Source organism: Ochotona princeps, chromosome 30, assembly GCF_030435755.1.
Source record: "Ochotona princeps isolate mOchPri1 chromosome 30, mOchPri1.hap1, whole genome shotgun sequence".
Lineage (NCBI taxonomy): Eukaryota > Metazoa > Chordata > Mammalia > Lagomorpha > Ochotonidae > Ochotona > Ochotona princeps.
The window spans coordinates 16,333,486-16,351,322 of NC_080861.1; the positions used below are offsets into that span (position 1 = coordinate 16,333,486).

The 17,837-nt window shown below is 53.1% G+C and overlaps 1 protein-coding gene across 1 annotated transcript in view; it reads left to right on the forward strand.

Annotated features, from left to right (window-relative positions):
- The first annotated feature begins 7,980 nt into the window (after positions 1 to 7,980).
- TRIM71 (tripartite motif containing 71) overlaps positions 7,981 to 17,837 on the forward strand; it is a 41,428-nt gene continuing 31,571 nt past the window's right edge. The window contains exon 1 of the mRNA XM_004588247.2: positions 7,981 to 9,242. Coding sequence (XP_004588304.2) covers positions 8,364 to 9,242 — 879 coding nt within the window. The 5' untranslated portion in view covers positions 7,981 to 8,363. The remainder of the gene's footprint in view (positions 9,243 to 17,837) is intronic.

A 17,837-nucleotide genomic window follows, 5' to 3' on the forward strand; every position in this document is an offset into this window, starting at 1 on the left:
CCTCTCTATCTCTCTTTCTATCTCTGGCTCTCTGCCTTTCCAAATAAATAAAAATAGGACTATATAATCCAGTGTGTCGGAGACACAACTGTACTCTTATGTTCATTACAGCACTACTCACAATAGTCCACACTGAGGCTCCTTGTGTATAGAATGCTACAGAATGTGCACTGATAGTGGCAGAATGCCAATGAGTGGTTGTCCGGCACAGGTTGAAATGGAGGATTCTGTTTATTACAAGAGCTGAGCTATCCACTTCAGGGTCTCTTAATGGCAAATGGATATGGAACATGTAGCACACATACCCAATGGTATATTACTTAATGAAAACAAACATGTTGTTGTGGAAAGTGAAAATGTGGAATGAGAAAGGGGAGTTGGAGGGAGGAATCCTTACACCTACAAAAGTTGCATCATAGAAAATAATAATAACAATTGATCAGTGGATATGCAACAAGGTGGAATATTCCACATGGGGGAGGGCGGGGGAAGGGGTGGGGTGAGTCCCAGTTCCAACGAAACTGTATCACATAATACAATGTAATCAATGAATAAAAAAAAATTTGCATCCCATAAAAAAATAAAAAAATAAATTTAAAAACAAACAAAAAAAGAAAATAATAATAAAATTTAAAAAAGAGTTATGACATCTGCAATGCCCGCATCCCTCATCAGAGCGGTGTTTCTAGTCCTCGCTACTCTACTTGCAATTGGATTCCTGCTGCTGTGCCTAGGGAGATGGGCGATGACGGCTCAAGAACCCGGGTCTCTGGCATCCATGTGAGACACCCAGATGGCTTCAGCCTGGTCCAGCCCTAGCTAGCTAGCTATCTGGGGAGTGAACAGAGGATGGAAGTTTGTCTCTGTGTCTCCCTCTCTCTCTTACTTTATCTTGCAATTAAACAAATACATTTTAAAACAAGAGAGAGAGAGAGCAAAAAAGAAATGCTATCATGTACAACAACAGGAATGAACCTGGAGGATATTTGCTACACAAATGAGCCAGGCACAGAAAGAGACAGAGAATGAGCTCACTTACAAGTGCAGTCAGACCAGCTGAGAGCTGGCTAGCTTGTCAGGGTGTGTGGGGGTGGGGAGTGGGGAGATGCTGGTCAGCTCTATTGTACTATTTCAGTTTATAGGAGATGAGGAAGTTCTAGAGACATCATGAACAGTGTGCTGACTGTAGTTATTAATACTGTATTATACACTTGGAATTTGTTAAGAAGGTAGATCTTCAGTGTTTCTTACCCAAAAAGGATGGGGCGAGTTGGAGGTCAGACATTTGAACTTCAGATGGTCCCATCCTTTATCAGAGCACCTGGGTTTGTTGCTGGTTCCGACCCGGGAGAACTGTTTGGGTTACAGCCATGCACTTAGGAGAACGGGCAGGGTTGGTTGCAATACAGCTACTAGGGGCATTTGGGGAGTAAATTAGTTGATAAGCACACGCTCTCTCTCTCTCTCTGACTCTAATACATTGTTTTTTTTTAAGATTTATTTATTTTTATTGCAAAGTCAGATATACAGAGAGGAGGAGAGACAGAGAGGAAGATCTTCTGTCCGATGGTTCACTCCCCAAGTGACCGCAACGGCTGGTGCTGCGCCATTCCGAAGCCGGGAACCAGGAACCTCTTCCGGGTCTCCCATATGGGTGCAGGGTCCCAATGCTCTGGGCCGTCCTCGACTGCTTTCCCAGGCCACAAGCAGGGAGCTGGATTGGAAGTGGAGCTGCCGGGATTAGAACCGGCACCCATATGGGATCCAAGGCACATCCAAGGCGAGGACCTTAACTGCTACGCTATTGTGCTGGGCCCCTAATTTAAAAATTTTTGGAAGATTTATTTATTTCTATTGGAAAGTCAGATTTACAGAAAGGAAGAACTTCTGTCCTCTGATTCACTTCCCAAGTGGCTGCAACAGCCAGAGCTGAGCCACTCCAAAGCCAGGAGTCTAGAGGCTCTTCAAGGTCTCTCTCATGCGGGGGTAGGGTCCCAAGGTTTTGGGCCTTCCTCCACTGCTTTCCTAGTCCACAAACAGGGAGCTGAACAGGAAGCAGGGGCACCAGGATTAGAACCAGTGCCCACATGGGATCCCATGGCATTTAAGTTGAGGACCCTTGCCACTAGGCTACCACGTCAGGCCCTCTAACAGTTTCTTATTTTTTTTTTAAAGATTTTTTTTTGGTGTCCACCAGCAGCTTGGTATAGTAAGCTAAGCCTCTGCCTTAAACTTGACATCCCATTTGGTCCTGGTTTGTGTCCTGGTTGCTCCATTTCTGATCCAGCTCGACCGTCGCTTACGGTCTGGGAAAGCAGTAGGTGATGGACCAGGTCCTTGGAACCCTGTACCCACGCATGACATCCAGAAGAAACTCCGGCTTTTGGATCAGCTCAGACCTGACCACTGCAGTCATGTGGTGTTTGGGGAGTGAACCAGAGGATGAAAGATCTTTCTCCTTCTCAGTTTCCCTATAATTCGGCCTTTCAAATAAAAAGAAATAAATCTTAAACAAAATTTTTTTTTTTCTATTTGAGTTACAGAGATGGAAGACAGAGAAGAGGGAGAGAGACGGAGAGACAGAGAAAGAATCTTCCATCTGATGGTTCACTCCCTAAATAGACACAAAGCTTGGGTTGGATCATACTGAAGCCAGGAGCCAGGAGCTTCTTTCAGGTCTCCTATGTGGGTACAGGGACCCAAGGACCTGGGCCATCCTTTACTCCTTTCCCAGGCACATTAGTAGGTAACCGGATTGGAAATGGAGCAGCCGGGGGTACTGGAGCCATCATCCATATGGGATCCCAAAGCCACATGCAGAGGCTTAACCTACAAAGCTATAGTGTTAGCCCCTGCCAGGTGCGTTTACTGAGGACTTCATGAGAAAGCAGTGGAAACTGGCAGGCAGCAAGCAGTCTCTCGCCAGCCAGGAAGTGATGGAGAAGTCAGATTGGGCGGAACATAGAGCACTGGAGGCCTTTACCCTCAGGATGAGCAGTTTCAGTTAATTGTGGGAGCAGGTGGAGTGAGTGAAGCTCAGTGAGTGAGAGGCTTTCACAGGGAGGAATAGATGTCAGCTACCACACCAGAGGGCATTTGCGGGAGGATGCTGGGCAGGCAAAAGGACACATCTGTTCTAGATCTTCATCTTGCTGCTGCATTTCTTTGAAAAATACCCTTCCCCTTATTCTAACAGATACACCTCATTTTCAAACTCCAGACCCTTGAGCCACTGGCGTGATTAGGCAGTGACAAACTCAAGGGTAGGCAGGCCGTTTGCAAACTGCCCTGTTGCAACCTGTTTTAAAAGTACGTGATGAACACTTCCCTGGCTGCCTATGGCAGCAACAAGTACTTAGCGTCCAGAAGCTTCTTTAGCGGTGATAAGCTTAGGTATTTGCATCATTGCTAATACACAGATGTAAAATCAAGAGGCCGAGAGGCTGGGTAAGCAGCTCAAAGCCACTGGGTTCAGAGTGGTGATGGAACAGGGGTGAGTGTGTACGTGTGTGTGTGTGTGTGTGTGTGTGTTGGGGGGAATGGCTGTCAGCCCAGCCAAGTGGTAATCTACTTTTAACTACCAAAGCTGGGAATATTTACTCTTAACTTTTTATATATGCAATTTGAGTTCCCCCTTGGTCCTTTATATAGTTCCCGGGGACTGGGGCTTCTAGTATAACCTCTGACAAGCTGTTCCTCTCAGCTCCCTGCTTGTTGAAAGCAGCTGACACCCTTCTGTTAATGATTGCAAGGGTGGTGTGCAGAGTGGGCCCCAGTGGGAAAGCAGCACGGAGCAGGGTATAGGCTGTGCATCAGTGGTGGTCTGTCAGCTGGTCTCCCTGCAAGCCCCTGCCCCTACAAGGTTCAAAATAGTAATCATGTTGTAATGTTGCATTTGATGTTGTTGGTATTTTTTTAAAAGATTCATTTACTTTTATTGGAAAGGTAGATGTACAGAGAGGAGGAGAGACAGAGGAAGATTTTACGTCCGATAAGTCACTCCCCAGGTGACTGCAACGGCTGCTGCTGTGCTGATCCGAAGCCAGGAGCCAGGAACTTCTTTCTGGGTCTCCCAGGCAGGTGCAGGGTCCCAGTGCTCTGGGCTGTCCTCGACTGCTTTCCCAGGCCACAAGCAGGGAAGTGGAGCTGCCAGGATTAGAACCGGCGCCCATATGGGATCCTGGCACGTCCAAGACGAGGACCTTAACTGCTACGCTATTGGGCCAGGCCCTGTTGGTATTTCTTTTTTTAATACTCTGGTAATTTACATGATTAAAAATAACACATGCCTCCCAAGGATGGTGAGAAAAAGGTGCAATGTTGACCTCCAAAGAAGTGCACAGGGAATGTAATGTGAAACTATCAGATGAAAACAGTGGAGGCAGAGTTGCTGGCTCAGATGGAAACATTCCCTGCCCCCAGTCCACCCCCAAGTCTGTGGCAAAATCTGGTTACAGATACACCGACAAAAGAAACAAATGTACTGCCCGTGTAAGCATGTGTCAACACAAGGTGGCTTGTTTTGGGAAGCCACAGAGGCACACCAATGTCCGTTTTGAGTATAAACCTGTGGAGAGCAAGTTGGGAGGCTAAGATGGGGAGTGGCTGAGGGAGCCTGGCAATGGTTAGTTCACAGTTCAAAGGACATGGCTCCTTCCTGCGCAGGTATATAGCTCCCCCCATGGTGTAGCTACAATATTCTGGAATGCAACACTGTATCTGTGAGTCATTGTGGTGGTGCCAACATTTCAACAAATCACAACCACAGCTGTGTATTTCTATACAACTGCAGTTAAGCTGGTTGATGGCCAGAACACCGACTTTGCAAACTTTGGGAAACACCATGGGGTCTTAGGGGAAGCTGTGGACTGTACCCCATGCAACAACTGGCAGGGCAGGCCCGCTTCCTGGCACGGTCCTGGTGATGCCAAATGGAGAAAGGAGGGAACCTTGTCCATGAAGGGAAATCAAACCTTCCCTTCCTCTCTCTTCACCCCTGCTTTCGCTTATTCTGAGCAACTGTCCCCTAAATGTATTAACTTAATTTCCCTTTCTGGAGTTGAGTCTTCAAGGCTTGGTCCATTTTGTACTTCTGCCTGGGTAGGTCTCCTTCCCCCCATCTCAGTGCACACGCGCTGTCTCTCTCTCTCTCTCTCTCTTTATTGGTGGGTGGGGCCAAACTATGGAGACAGCAGGTCTGGGCCATTCCCGGTTCTGACCCTCTGGGGCATCTTCCTTCTGGCAATTCTCTCCCATCTGCTTTCCTCTTGTTGGGCTTTTAAAAAGAACTAGAAACAGTCAGAGAAGGGAAAAGAAACCACACACACAAATAGACAGGACACCTTGGACCGGAGCCAGCATGGCCGAAAGAGGGCAGGCGTGCCTGGATTTGTGTGTGCGTGTAAGTGCGTGTGTGTACACATTCACACGTGGTCTCACATCATGGAAGAAACTCGTTGTATTGGCAACAGATGGTGGCAGGGGAAGCCCCCCTCTCGTTTCCAAGTTGTAAGAGGTTTCCAGCCGGCTGCGTGTTGGTTGTATTGCACCCAGGATTTGCTCATTCCTTGGGCATTTTAGGGGCTGTGCGCCTCGCCCTTTCATTTGGCCCTTAGTGCTGGGGCCTTTCTGGGGGTGCCGGCGCGTGGCTCTCCCTTGGAGCCCTGAGCCCCTAACATGGCTCTGTCCTTCCGGAGGCCTTCAGCACATTTGTCCAGCTGGCCTGACTTTAGGGCTCTGGCTCTCTCACTCCAGCCCGACCTTCCCCTGGATTCCAAGGGGCAAAAGCCGAGGGGGGGGGGAAGGGCAGGCCCCGTGCCGTATTTCTCCAACCTAAAGCTCCCGGCGCCCTCGTTCAGGTTGTAAATCCAGCCTCCACAATTTTTATTACTTTCTTCATTTTTAAGTTCGTTTGACTGAAGTTCAGTTGCGATATCGGGAAATTCAGACTTTCACGGTGCTCCCAGTGATCCTCCATCCCCAGGATTCAAGGCATTCGCACAAGACGAGCCTTTTGTGCTTGGCTCTCTTCCAAGACATTTTCGGATTCATTCAGCTTGTGGCTGTTCCCTGTGGACGAGGAACCCAAGATGTCACTACGGGCGGATGGTGTTTGCAGGGGGGTACTGGGGTCCCTCAGCCTGGGCATAGGCTCTCTCCAGGCTGTCCCCTCCCAGAACCGCCCAGGCGGCCTCAGGCACCACCCAGATGGCCATGGGGCCATCACCGGATCGCCTCCCCCTTAACAGCTGCCCCCTTGCCTTCCAGCCCCCTCCCTAACCGCCCCAAGAACACATACAAACACACACACACACACGTACTTGGTCCTTCCGCAAGGGAGATTTCAGATCCATTCCATGCCACGCATCCAACGATACACAATTGTGTGTTATGGACCACAAACAGGCAGTCCTTCAGCAAACGAAGGAGAAAACAAACAAAAAAAGGTTGGGGGGGGAGGGGGGACTTAGACGTTCGCAGCCGTGGAGAGCAGACTGCGTGGAGCCAGGGATTCAAAATGAAAAAGATTTTTTTTTAATTCACGCAAAAAAGCCACCCGGGGCTCCTGGCGCCCAGGGTTTCGGAAGTCGCCCCACGGCGGCCCGAGGGTCGTCCATCTCTCCAGCGGCCCGCGGCGGCGGGGAGGAGGCCGCAGCGAGGCGGGAGGGAGCACACAAAAGCGGGCCTTGCCGACAGGGCTAATGTTTCCTGTTTGCCTGGAACCCCTCCCCCAGCCCCCCTCTCCGGACTCGGGCGGAAGTGAGTTTGCTCCTTCGGAGATTAAAAGGATTCCGAATTCCGATCAGTCCCCAATAACCGGCGTCCTGCGAGGAGGAGGAAGAGGCGGCAAAGCGGAGAGAGGGGGACGCGCGCGCGCGCGCGCCGGCGCACACTCCACGGCTGCCCGAATTAGGGGTGTGGGGAAAGAGTTGTGCAAAAAGCCCCCAGGACAGCAGGAGAGCACGGGTGGAGGGGCCGGAGCCACTCGTGTCCCACTCGGGCGACTCGTCGCGGAGCGAAGGATGACGCACAAGAGAGCCGGAGCCTTGGGCCACGCGGCTCCAGGACTCTCCGCGCGGGACCGTTGCGGGTTCCACTGATTTTTTTCTTTTCCCAGCGCGCTCGGGAGAAGGCTAGGTCCCCGAGGCTCGGGATCGGAAGGGGGACCGCGGCGAGGACGAAATGGCCCGATGACAAAGGAAATGTGATCCCTCTTCGCTGCCAAGGTTTCAGAGAGGACGGACGCGAGGAGGAGGAGGAGGAGGACGACGAGGAGGAGGGGCGCGGGGCGCGCGCGGAGCTCGGATAGCATTGCACGACGGCCCGCGCGGAGCGGGCAGCGGGTACATCTAATATCTTCCTGCCGATGAATAATTCAGAGCGGCCCGCGGGGACCTGCGGCCCAGCGCTCTAGAGCGGCCGAAGCCAAGAGGAAGGAGCGCGCGCGGGAGGCGCCCTGGTCCGGCGAGGCGGAGCGGGGGCGGGGGGCCACGGAGCCACGCGGGGCCCCGGGCAGCGTGTGCGGGTTGAGCTCGGGCGGCCGCGGCCCGTTTCGGCGGGGCACGCGGGAGCCTCCAAGCGCGTGGGCCGCGCGTGCGTAGTGCGCGCGTGCGGCAGGACCCCCACGAGCTGCAGCTGCGGGCCGGGGGCCGCCCGCCCTGGCAGGGGAGGCCGCCCCGGGCCGTGCCCGAGCCCCGGGCCACCCACGAGTCCCTGGCCACTGCGTCATGCGGCGGGGCGGCCGGCGTCGCGCGGGGGGACGCCGGTTCGGAGACGTGCTGTTGCTCCCGCTTTTACTAGTTGGGGGCGCCTTCCCAAGAAGAGATTGACTCTGTTGAAGAAGGAAAAAAAAAGCACCCCAACAACAACAACAACAAATCAAAACTCATCAGGCCAAATTTCTGCTTTCGCCCGGACTGGGATTGCACACAACGTACTCTGCCTTTTTTCGGGGGGAGGGGCGTAGGGGCAAGGGAAAGGGGGAACCTTCTCTAGGCCGGCGCAAGGCGAAGCCTCGGCTGCTCCAGGGAGCCCTCTGACCCCCCGAGTCCCTTGCTCGCCGTTTGCGTGCTTGTTGGGGCTTGTTCCGGCTTTCCCGCTTCGGAAGGCACGCGGCCCCCGCGACCTCCGGCAGGAATCCGCGTCGCCGCTGGGTAGTGGCATTTAATGCCCGCGGGGTCGGGAGCAGCAGCAGCCGCGCGCGGGCCGCGCCTCTCTGGTGCCGACACCCAGGTCGCAGGCCTAATCGATGCGTTTTTCTGAGTGAGTCGGCGGCTCCCCCACCCACCTCGTCCGCTTTCGCCTCCTCCTCTACCTCCTCCTCTTCCTCTCTGGTCTCCTCCCTCCTCCGGGACGGGTTTCAAATGGCCTCGTTCGCTGAAACCGACTTCCAGATCTGCTTGCTGTGCAAGGAGATGTGCGGCTCGCCCGCACCTCTCTCCTCCAACTCGTCTGCCTCCTCTTCGTCCTCACAGACGTCCACGTCGTCCGCAGGCGGCGGAGGCCCCGGAGCCGCGGCGCGCCGCCTGCACGTCCTGCCCTGCCTGCACGCCTTCTGCCGCCCCTGCCTCGAGACGCACCGGCTGCCGGCCGCGGCCAGTGGCGCTCCGGGAGAGCCGCTGAAGCTGCTGTGTCCAGTGTGCGACCAGAAGGTCGTGCTGGCCGAGGCGGCAGGCATGGACTCGCTGCCTTCGTCCGCCTTCCTCCTCAGCAACCTGCTGGACGCCGTGGTGGCCACCGCCGACGAGCCGCAGCCCAAGAACGGGCGCGCCGGTGCCCCCGCGGGCGCTGGCGGCCACAACAACCACCGGCACCACCCGCACCCGCGCGCGCCCGCCTCCGCGCCTCCGCTCCCGCCGCCGTCGGCACCGGTGCTGCCTTCACAGCAAAGCGCTCCTTCCCGCTCCGCTGCTCCGGGCGGCCCGACTGCATCCCAGTCGGCGCTGCTGCTGCGCCGCCCTCACGGCTGCAGCTCCTGCGACGAGGGCAACGCGGCCTCCTCGCGATGCCTCGACTGCCAGGAACACCTGTGCGACAACTGTGTCCGCGCGCACCAGCGCGTGCGTCTCACCAAGGACCACTTCATTGAGCGCGGCCCGCCGGGGCCCGCCGCCGCCGCTGCAGCCGCCGCCGCCGCCGCGGCACAGCAGCTCGGGCTCGCGCCGCCCTTCCCCAGCGCTCCCTTCTCCATCCTCTCGGTGTTCCCCGAGCGCCTCGGCTTCTGCCAGCACCACGAGGACGAGGTGAGTTCGCTGGGTGGCTATTAGGGGCGGGGGACGCTGGCCCAGGGCCGTGTGTGCTGGGGTGTGTGTCTACCGGGGTAACCGTGTGTGCGTTCGTGCCGGGGACTCCCCTTCGCGCGAGGACACCGGGGAGCGTTAGCTTTTCCGCATGTTTCCCTCCACCCTTCACCCCTTTTGCGTGGCAGTCGTTGCTAACCCTGGTATGTTCGTGACCTGAAAGAGTATGGACGACTCTTGGGGTCCTAAAGCGTGGGGGTGTGCCCGACTTTTTTCCATATTACACTCTTTTTTTTCTCCCTGTGAGGGCCAAATGTGGCAAGCGTTGTCTCTGGAAGAGGTATGAGTTTGTGTCTCCAGTGCAGGAAGCTGAGCCTCCGGTGCATGTTCTGTTTCATTTGTTTAAAAAGAAAAAAAAGCCTTGCAAATCGTTGCTTCGAAGGAGGGCACGAGCCTGGCCGCCGTGGTTTTTGCACGTGTGGGTAGCTTATTTGCACCAGGTTATTAGACCTGGTTTCCGCGTGCGCCGATAGGGAGAACAAGAATAATTTTTTTTTCTTTTTGGTCTTAGTCTGGACCGCGGGGCAGCCCAGCCGTCGACCCCCCGGTGGCGAGGAGAGCGGGGAGACCCCTGTGTGCGGTCCTTTGCTCCGCCACTGTTTCCAGTCCTGTAGAAACAGTGTATTCTGGCCCCTGAGCGTCTCTATTTGGAATTAACAGTTGGGCCTCTTGGGCGCCCACAATTTCACCCCAAGCTGCCAGCCAAGTGGGGGTGATCTTGCCCAGTGCCCGCCCCCAGCTGCGTCACACACCCCCACACACCCGGGCTTGGATTACCCCCACCTTGGGGCTTGGGGCTTGGGGCAAACCTTTGCTGCTTTACACACGGTGTGCCCGGCTCTTCCTCCTCCTCTACCCTGTTACTGAAAGAGGGGGGCACCAAAGTGTTGGGGAGCAGATTCTGCTGTGGTTGGGTAGTTTGTGCCATCAGTGTGTGGACTGTGTGGGAGCCCTGGAAGAGCTGGGGGCCACAGACTTTGGAGTGCACAAGCTCCTGTTGAGCACCTCACCTGTTACTTGAGGCGGAGATCCGGAGCCGTTGCCTGGTGGCCTTAAACCCACTTCTCCGATTGGAAAAAAAGTTGAAATTTAATCTAGGTGGAGTGGGAAAAGGTCCCTTCTCCATATTGTCCTTCGTTTTTTATGCTTGGAATGCACTTGGCAGTTTTTCCCTGATTCTTTCAGTACCTTTAGAAAAATGAATGGTTAAGCTCTAAATACGGATCCAAACCTTAGGAAGGAAAAAATGGAGCCAGTTTCCTTGCAGATTAGGATCTAGTGTATGGGGAGAGGGGTGGGGTGGAGTGGGGCTATAGGGGAGAGAAGACCCCCAGGGTGCAACAGAATGTCATTTTCTGGGGAAGAGTACTGAATTTCTCTGTGAGTTATAGTCATGCTCCAAGTTAAAGGTACACCCTTCCTAATATTTGGGCGGTGGAGGTGGATGCCTGGGGTTGAGTCAGTATGGACTTCTGCAGTGACAAAGCCACTCAGACCCCATGGAAGAGCGAGCAGTACCCTTCCTTCCTGTCTACCGTCTGGAGCTGTCTACCGCCAGGCTGGAGCTGTTTTGGCAAGCACACTTGTCTTACTAAACAAAATTAGCTTTAGCGTGAAAAGTTTGCTCCGTTTTAGCAAACTTATACCTCCTTCACTCGTACTGTGTTTAAAGGTGACAGACAGCCACCACTTGGTAGAGAAGATGGTATTTCACTCCCACACACTGTCCGGAGTCCTCCTCTGCTTGGACAGCCACTTCTGCAGCCTTCCTTGCCAGGGTGCTGCCTGGCTCAGCCATTTTGGAGCCCCCCCACCCCTCCTTCCCACTGGCCCAGCCCGTGGTTAGTTTGTGACTCCTGAACACCTGTGCTTCCAATGTTAAAATCTGCTTGTGTCAACAGCTCCATGGGGTGATTTGGGAGCACCCTTTTCTTTCTGGGAACTGCTGGGACAATCTGACACTGACAAGGTAGAGGCAGGACCCACTGGTGGGGTCCTGTGGTCTGGGAAAGCATTTTGTAGAAGCAGCCCTCCTGACTCCCACCTCCACACCAGCCGCGGCTGTGGTAGGGTCTGCCTGCTGACTCGGCCCTCCGAGGAGGGACTTGTATTTTGCAGCGTGATGACATTTGCTTGTTGCCATGCTCTAGTCCCCGACTTTAGTGGGCTGTATAGTTCTGTGCCTAGGGAGTGGATCTGGCTCTGCAACCACAGGTTGCATGCCCTGGCAGGGCTGTTGGGGGAGTGGGGGTTTGGAAGCTGCCAGCTCCATCCGTGGGTCAGCTGTGGTTGACTCTGGGTTGGCCAGGGAGTACCCGCCTTCAACTTTGTGTTAGGGTTAAGTGTGTTTGCCTTGAGCCGGCTGCTCACAGATGCCCTTCAATGTTTCTTTTCTGTTGGGTGGGAGCAGAAGGCTCTTTGCTGCTTTGGGGCAATTCTGTGAGGGCGAGTGTTGGATCTGAACTGAGCTTTTATGACTCCTGGACCTGGAGGTCCCCAAGGAAGGCTGTGTTGCTGGTGACCAAGAGCCAATGGGGTGATGCTGCTGTCATCTAGAGCTGGGGTGGGGGGTGGGGGGGAAACAATATTGTCATGCAGGCAGGGCTGGGTGCCCAGGGCTTTTTCTGAGTCTGGGATGCAAAATGAGTTGCAGAAGTTCTTGGCCTGGTTTGCATGCAATCCCAGCATGGAGTATTCTAGGGCAGCAAAGGTGGGTTCTAGAATTCCAGCCCTGGATGACCTTGCGAGACCGATTGGCCTCAGATCTCTTACTGTGAGCGCCGTGGGTTGTTGTGTGAATGCGCTGTTGTCTAGGAGGGGACTGCACCAGCATCCAGCCCTGGTGCCCAGTTCGATGCCTGTCGCATTCCCAGAGTAAACCGCTCAGCGGTACCTGTATTTTAGATGATGTGCCTATTACATATAAAGGAGAGCCCAGCTCAAATGCTCTTTTTACAATACAGACTGATTTTTCACCTTGCTTGTTTATTAGGGTGGTGATTTCTCCCCCCTCAAGAGTGAAGTCTGAATGTGCCTGTTAGCCGAAGATCAAAGTTCCTAACCAATTTTAATAAAGCTTGTGACAAACTCAGAATGTCTACCAAAAGATGGTGTTAATTCCAGCTGGGGTGTTGTTCTGACAGGGATAAAGGGAGCCAGTGAAGTGAGCATTTAGCGTTGCTGTAACTCACATTTTGCATTCCGGCACCTCACCTATTAATCAGAGAACCAAATGCTGTCTGCCTTGGAAAAAATGAAGAGGCTGCTGGCTGGCTATCAGGAAAGTCTGGGCTAGCAGGTAGATAGATATTCCTTGGTATTTGTTCCCATAAGAAAGTGTTGAATAAGAAATAACAGAAGAGAATCACTTGTCAAGGCTGTGTTGAGTCCTTAGGTTGTGGGGAGCTGAGCAGTTTCATGGGGGTGCAGGGAGTAGATTTTTACCATCCTGGGCCATGGATGTGGCTGGCAGGCAGCCTGTTCCTGTGGGGTTACCTTGCAGGCAGGCATAACCGTGCCATGAACTTGCCTCTTGCTAACTGTGGCAGTCTGCCCTGCCCCGGGAGCGGAGCGTTCTGCACCAGGAGTTTTAACATTTCCTTTCTTAAGTAAATGGCACTGGCTTCATGATTTCAGGGACAAGCTTATTTGCCTGGCTCTTACTTCCAATTCTAGGAATATGTCATTTGGAAAACGGCAAAGGTATTGTAGGAAGAAGAGAGGCACATGGCTTCCAAACCTGCAGTTCTTGCTTTGACAGCACGGCAGGTGTTCCGTCTCCTGGATATATATTTTGAAAGTTAAATACAACTCCTACTTGGGTTAGAGGGAATCTTGGAAAATGAGTAAGATTGTCCCTTTTCCCACCCCAGTTTTTTCCTACTTTTGATATTTATAAATCCTTGTTGGATGTCAGGAGTTGGGTTTCCCACAAAAGTTGTGAGCCCAGCTGTGTGTTTTAAAATTTTTTTTGGGGGGGAGGCTCCTTTTGGTTTATGGAAAACCTGCTGTGTGTGCAGATACAGTAAAGGAGTGAATGCTTTGGAAGCTGTAATGGAGGGGGTGAGATAACGGATTTTACAGAGGAGAGAAAGACCTTCGTCCACTGGTTCACTCCTCAAGTGGCCGCAGTGGCCAGAGCTGAGCTGATCCAGAGCCGGGAGCGTTCTTTTGAGTCTACACACGGCTGTGGGGTCTGGAGGCTTTGCGCCATCCTGGCTAGATGGGAAACTGAGCAGCCAGGACACAAACCAGTACCCAGGTGGTGTCCTGGTGGTTGCAAGGTGAAGATTTAGCCTCTAAGCCATCACACTGATCCTAAATGTCACGTTCTTGAAGTGACTGGACAGGGTAAATAAGAAGTGTTCATATATTTATTTGAGAAGTTCCCGTTTATTTCATAATCCTGAATTATGAATGCCCTCTGGGGGCTGAAGTTGCACAGGTGGCTGGCTGGCCACCTCCGACTGGTGCTCCGCACAAGGTGGGGTTAATTTAAGCTGCACCCAAAGCACTCCAAGTTGCGTTGCCCTGTGCAGGCAGTCTCACAGCAGTTCCCAAGCCCTCCTGCCCCATAACATGAACTCAAGGCTCAGCTGTCTGATGCTGTGTTTTCATCTTTCCCCACCTCTCCTGTTGGAAAATGGCAAGGGGGCGAGATTGATTATCCCAAGCCAGCAAGCTGGCCTCTGGTGCTCAGCTCTCCAATGGAACATCCAGGCTTTGTCTCTTGGAACGGAGAGAGGAGGGGAAGCTGGTGTGACCTCTTGCTGGGGAATTCAGGAATATTCCTTCGTGGGCTTTTGTACCAGCAGAGTTGACTGACTGCATGGACTAGACTGTTATTGCTAGGCTGGGGGGAGGGTCCTGAGGCCAGCTACTCACACACCTTGTTTTGCCAGGTGCCCGGGGCTTTTTCTCCAAAGCCTTCTTTTGCTCCCTAGAATTGTAGATGTGGTTCTCACAGAGACGGGCTCTGAAGGTGGTGTCGGGGGGATACACACCAGCACCCCCTTTCGTCTCCCACCCAGACCTGAAGGAGGATTTGGGTGCGTCCATTATTCGGGCTGAAGTTGGACTGCTGCTTTATTTTGTCAACCTTAATGTAGATTTTCTGCTAACCGCAGATACTTACAGTTACAAACCTTCCCAAGGAGTACTTTTAGAAATCAATATAAAATGATCTCTATTTAATTATCAATTGGTGTACAAAAGTAATAGCTATAATTTGTTCATTAGAAGATATAAATCACTCAAAGTTAATTTCCTGTGTAGAAGCGTGTGCAAGTAGTAATCTCCTCCCCAAAGATTTGTTTGTTTGCTTTTTCAAATGCTTGCTCAACCTGCCTGCCTGCCCATGAAACAACAGCAAGTACCTAACGAAAACATACGCTGGATGCGGAAAGAGATGGTGAATTTTTTTGGGGGGAGCATTATTTCTTTTTATCAGAAGGTATAGTCACAGAGAGAAAGATATTTCATTTGCTTGTTTATTCCTGAAATGGCTGCAACAGCTAGAGCTGAGCTGATCTGAAGCCACAAGCATTCCTTCAGGTCTCCCGTGTGGATGCAGGGGTCCAAGGCCTTGGGCCATCGTCTGCTGCTTTCCCAGGCCACAAGCAGGGAGCTGCATGGGAAGCTGAGCTGCCGGGATATGAACCAGTGCCCACATGGGATCCCGACAGGTGCAAGGCAAGGAATTTAGCCACTGGGCTACTGCGCTGTGCCCACACTTATTTATTTCTGTCGGAAAGGTAGGTTTACAGAGAGAAGGAGAGACTGAGAGAAAGATCTCCTGCTCGCTCATTTACTCTCCAAATAGCCACAACAACTGGATGTGGGCCGCTCTGAAGCAAGGAGACAGGAGCTTCTCTGGTCTCTGAAGGGGAGCAGGGTCCATGGGGCGGGGTGCACAGCATGTGTAGGCTGCTTGCTCTTGGTTCAGTGCTGTGAGTGCTGGAGCTCCCTCGAGTGGACACTGAGCAGAGGAGGGAGCTGGGAAGATCTCAGGGCGGAGCTGCTGGCCTTGGGATACTGGTGAGGTGGTTTAGCCAGCTGCGCAACCACGCCGGCCCTAGCACTAAGACTTTACTATATCCACTTTCCTGCTCCAGGCTTAGCCACATATTTGGGGGACACCCTCAGTAGACACCTGTGTGTGATTCTGTGAAGTCTTTCTGTGTGGCAGTGTCAGGGAGGGCACAGATTGGAATTGGCAGGTGCACCACAAGCTGCTGGCTTTCCTTATGTTCGAACCCAGGAGCTTCTTTGTCTCCCACGTGGGTGCCAAGGCCCTAGCACTTGACCATCCCCCACAGCTTTCCCAGGCTCCTGAGCAGGAAACTGGATGGGAAGTAGAGCAGCTGGGATTTAAAGTGGAATCCATATGGCATCCCAGCACTGCAGGTAGCTGTTTTCCATGCCACAGAGCCTGCTACAAGAACATTCTTTTTAAAATATTTCTTTTACTCAGTTGAAAGCCAGTGGTGGGATGCGGGGGGGTAACCCCAAGTCCCTCGGGAAGGGCTGGGGCTGGGCCGTGCCGCCTCCCTGGGTGCACTCCAGCATGAGGCTGGCGCAAGGAACCACAGGCAGGAATCTACTTCCGGCATTCTGATGTGGGATGTGGCCATCTCAACCACTCGGCCAGACACACACCTTCCCACAATGATGTTTTTAGGACTAGCCCATTTGGTTCCAAAGCGTATGAAACAAGTTCCCAAAACCGGCAGGGCATTTCAAGACAGACACATTTCAACCACAGAGGGTTAACTAACACTCAGAGGAAGTGGCCAGGCACACTTTCCAGAAGGATCCACCAAGGCCACAGCTCCACTCCGAGCTCCCTTTGCTGCTCAGGCTCCAGCGTCCACAGTCCACATGGGGTCTCCAGCACTCACGGCTCAGAGCCAAGAGCATGCAGCCTACACAAGCCACTGATAGACTCAGCATACACTGGCCACTGACATGGCCAGAACAAGATGTTCCACCGAGGCGCTTCCAGATAAGGTTATCAGTCAAGAGCTGCCTCATGGGGCTAGTGCTTTGGCTCACCTGGCAAATCCTCCAACTGCGGGCACCTGCATCCCATGTAGGTGCAGGTTCGTATCCCAGCTGCTCCACTTCCCACCCAGCTGCCTGCTTGTAGCCTGGGAAAGAAGTGGAAGATGGCCCTAAGCCTTGGGCCCCTCCAAGCTGCTGCAAGATCCAGAAGAAGCTCCTGGCTCCTGGCCTTGGGTCGGCTTAGCTCCAGCGTTTGCTAGCTCTTGGGGAGTGAACGAGCAGAAGCAAGATCTTGCTCTTTCCTTTTTCTCTATAGATCTGCCTTTTTAATAAAAACAAATAAATCCTTTAAAAAGAAAAAGAGCTTTTCTCTTCATGACAAATCCCTCTCGTTTCCCCGCAATCACTTTCCAGGAGTACAACTTCGTTACTGTGGGTGGGATTTTGGCATCAGGCTTTCATGGACTGTTTGGTACACTAGTTCAGGACACAGGAGTGAATGCCTGGTTCGAATTGTGGTTCTTCAGCTTCAAATCCAGCTTGCTGCTAAGGAGCACCCAGCAGATGGCTTTTTCCTGGCCCAGCCCCACCTGTTGCAGGCATTTGAGAGGTGAGCCAGCCATTGACGGAAGATATCTTTCTTTTTAAAAATAAGATGTATTGGGCCCGGCGGCGTGGCCTAGCGGCTAAAGTCCTCGCCTTGAAAGCCCCGGGATCCCATATGGGCGCCGGTTCTAATCCCGGCAGCTCCACTTCCCATCCAGCTCCCTGCTTGTGGCCTGGGAAAGCAGTTGAGGACGGCCCAATGCATTGGGACCCTGCACCCGCGTGGGAGACCCGGAAGAGGTTCCAGGTTCCCGGCTTCGGATCGGCGTGCATCGGCTTGCGGCTCACTTGGGGAGTGAATCATCGGACGGAAGATCTTCCTCTCTGTCTCTCCTCCTCTGTGTATATCTGGCTATAATAAAATGAATAAATCTTTAAAAAAAAAAAAAAAAAAGAAACTGCAAGTAGTTAGCCTGAACTGCACCTGACCATCTGCTAAGAGATTTGGGTACCCCAGAGGCAGCCTTTCGAAACATTGTATCGCAACACCCACTCCCTGAGGTGATTCTTTCCTTGAGGACCCAGAAGTAGGCAGATTGGGGATGATTTAGTCAACATGACTAAATCATGCAGGTGGCATCCAAAGCGGAACTTCAGCCAGAAAGGCCTGGGAGCACCGTGGCAGCAGCTGCTGGGTTACCAATGAGGGGAGAGCAGCCGGGAGTGGCGAGATGCCTGGGCAGGGTCTGGTAAATAAATGCACAGACACTTAATTTGGGTTGCTGAGATTCTCATGCCTGATACTGCATTCACTGCCTGAGTTTTATATTTTTGGTTTTGACTTGCCTGATGTTAGTATAGACTGAAGCCAGGAGCAGGGAGCTCCACCGCCAGGCCTCCCCTGTGGGTGGCAAGGCCCCAGGCACTTGGGCCATCTTCTGCCTTCCCCGGTGTAACAGCAGGGAGCTGAATCAGAAGCGGAGCAGCCAG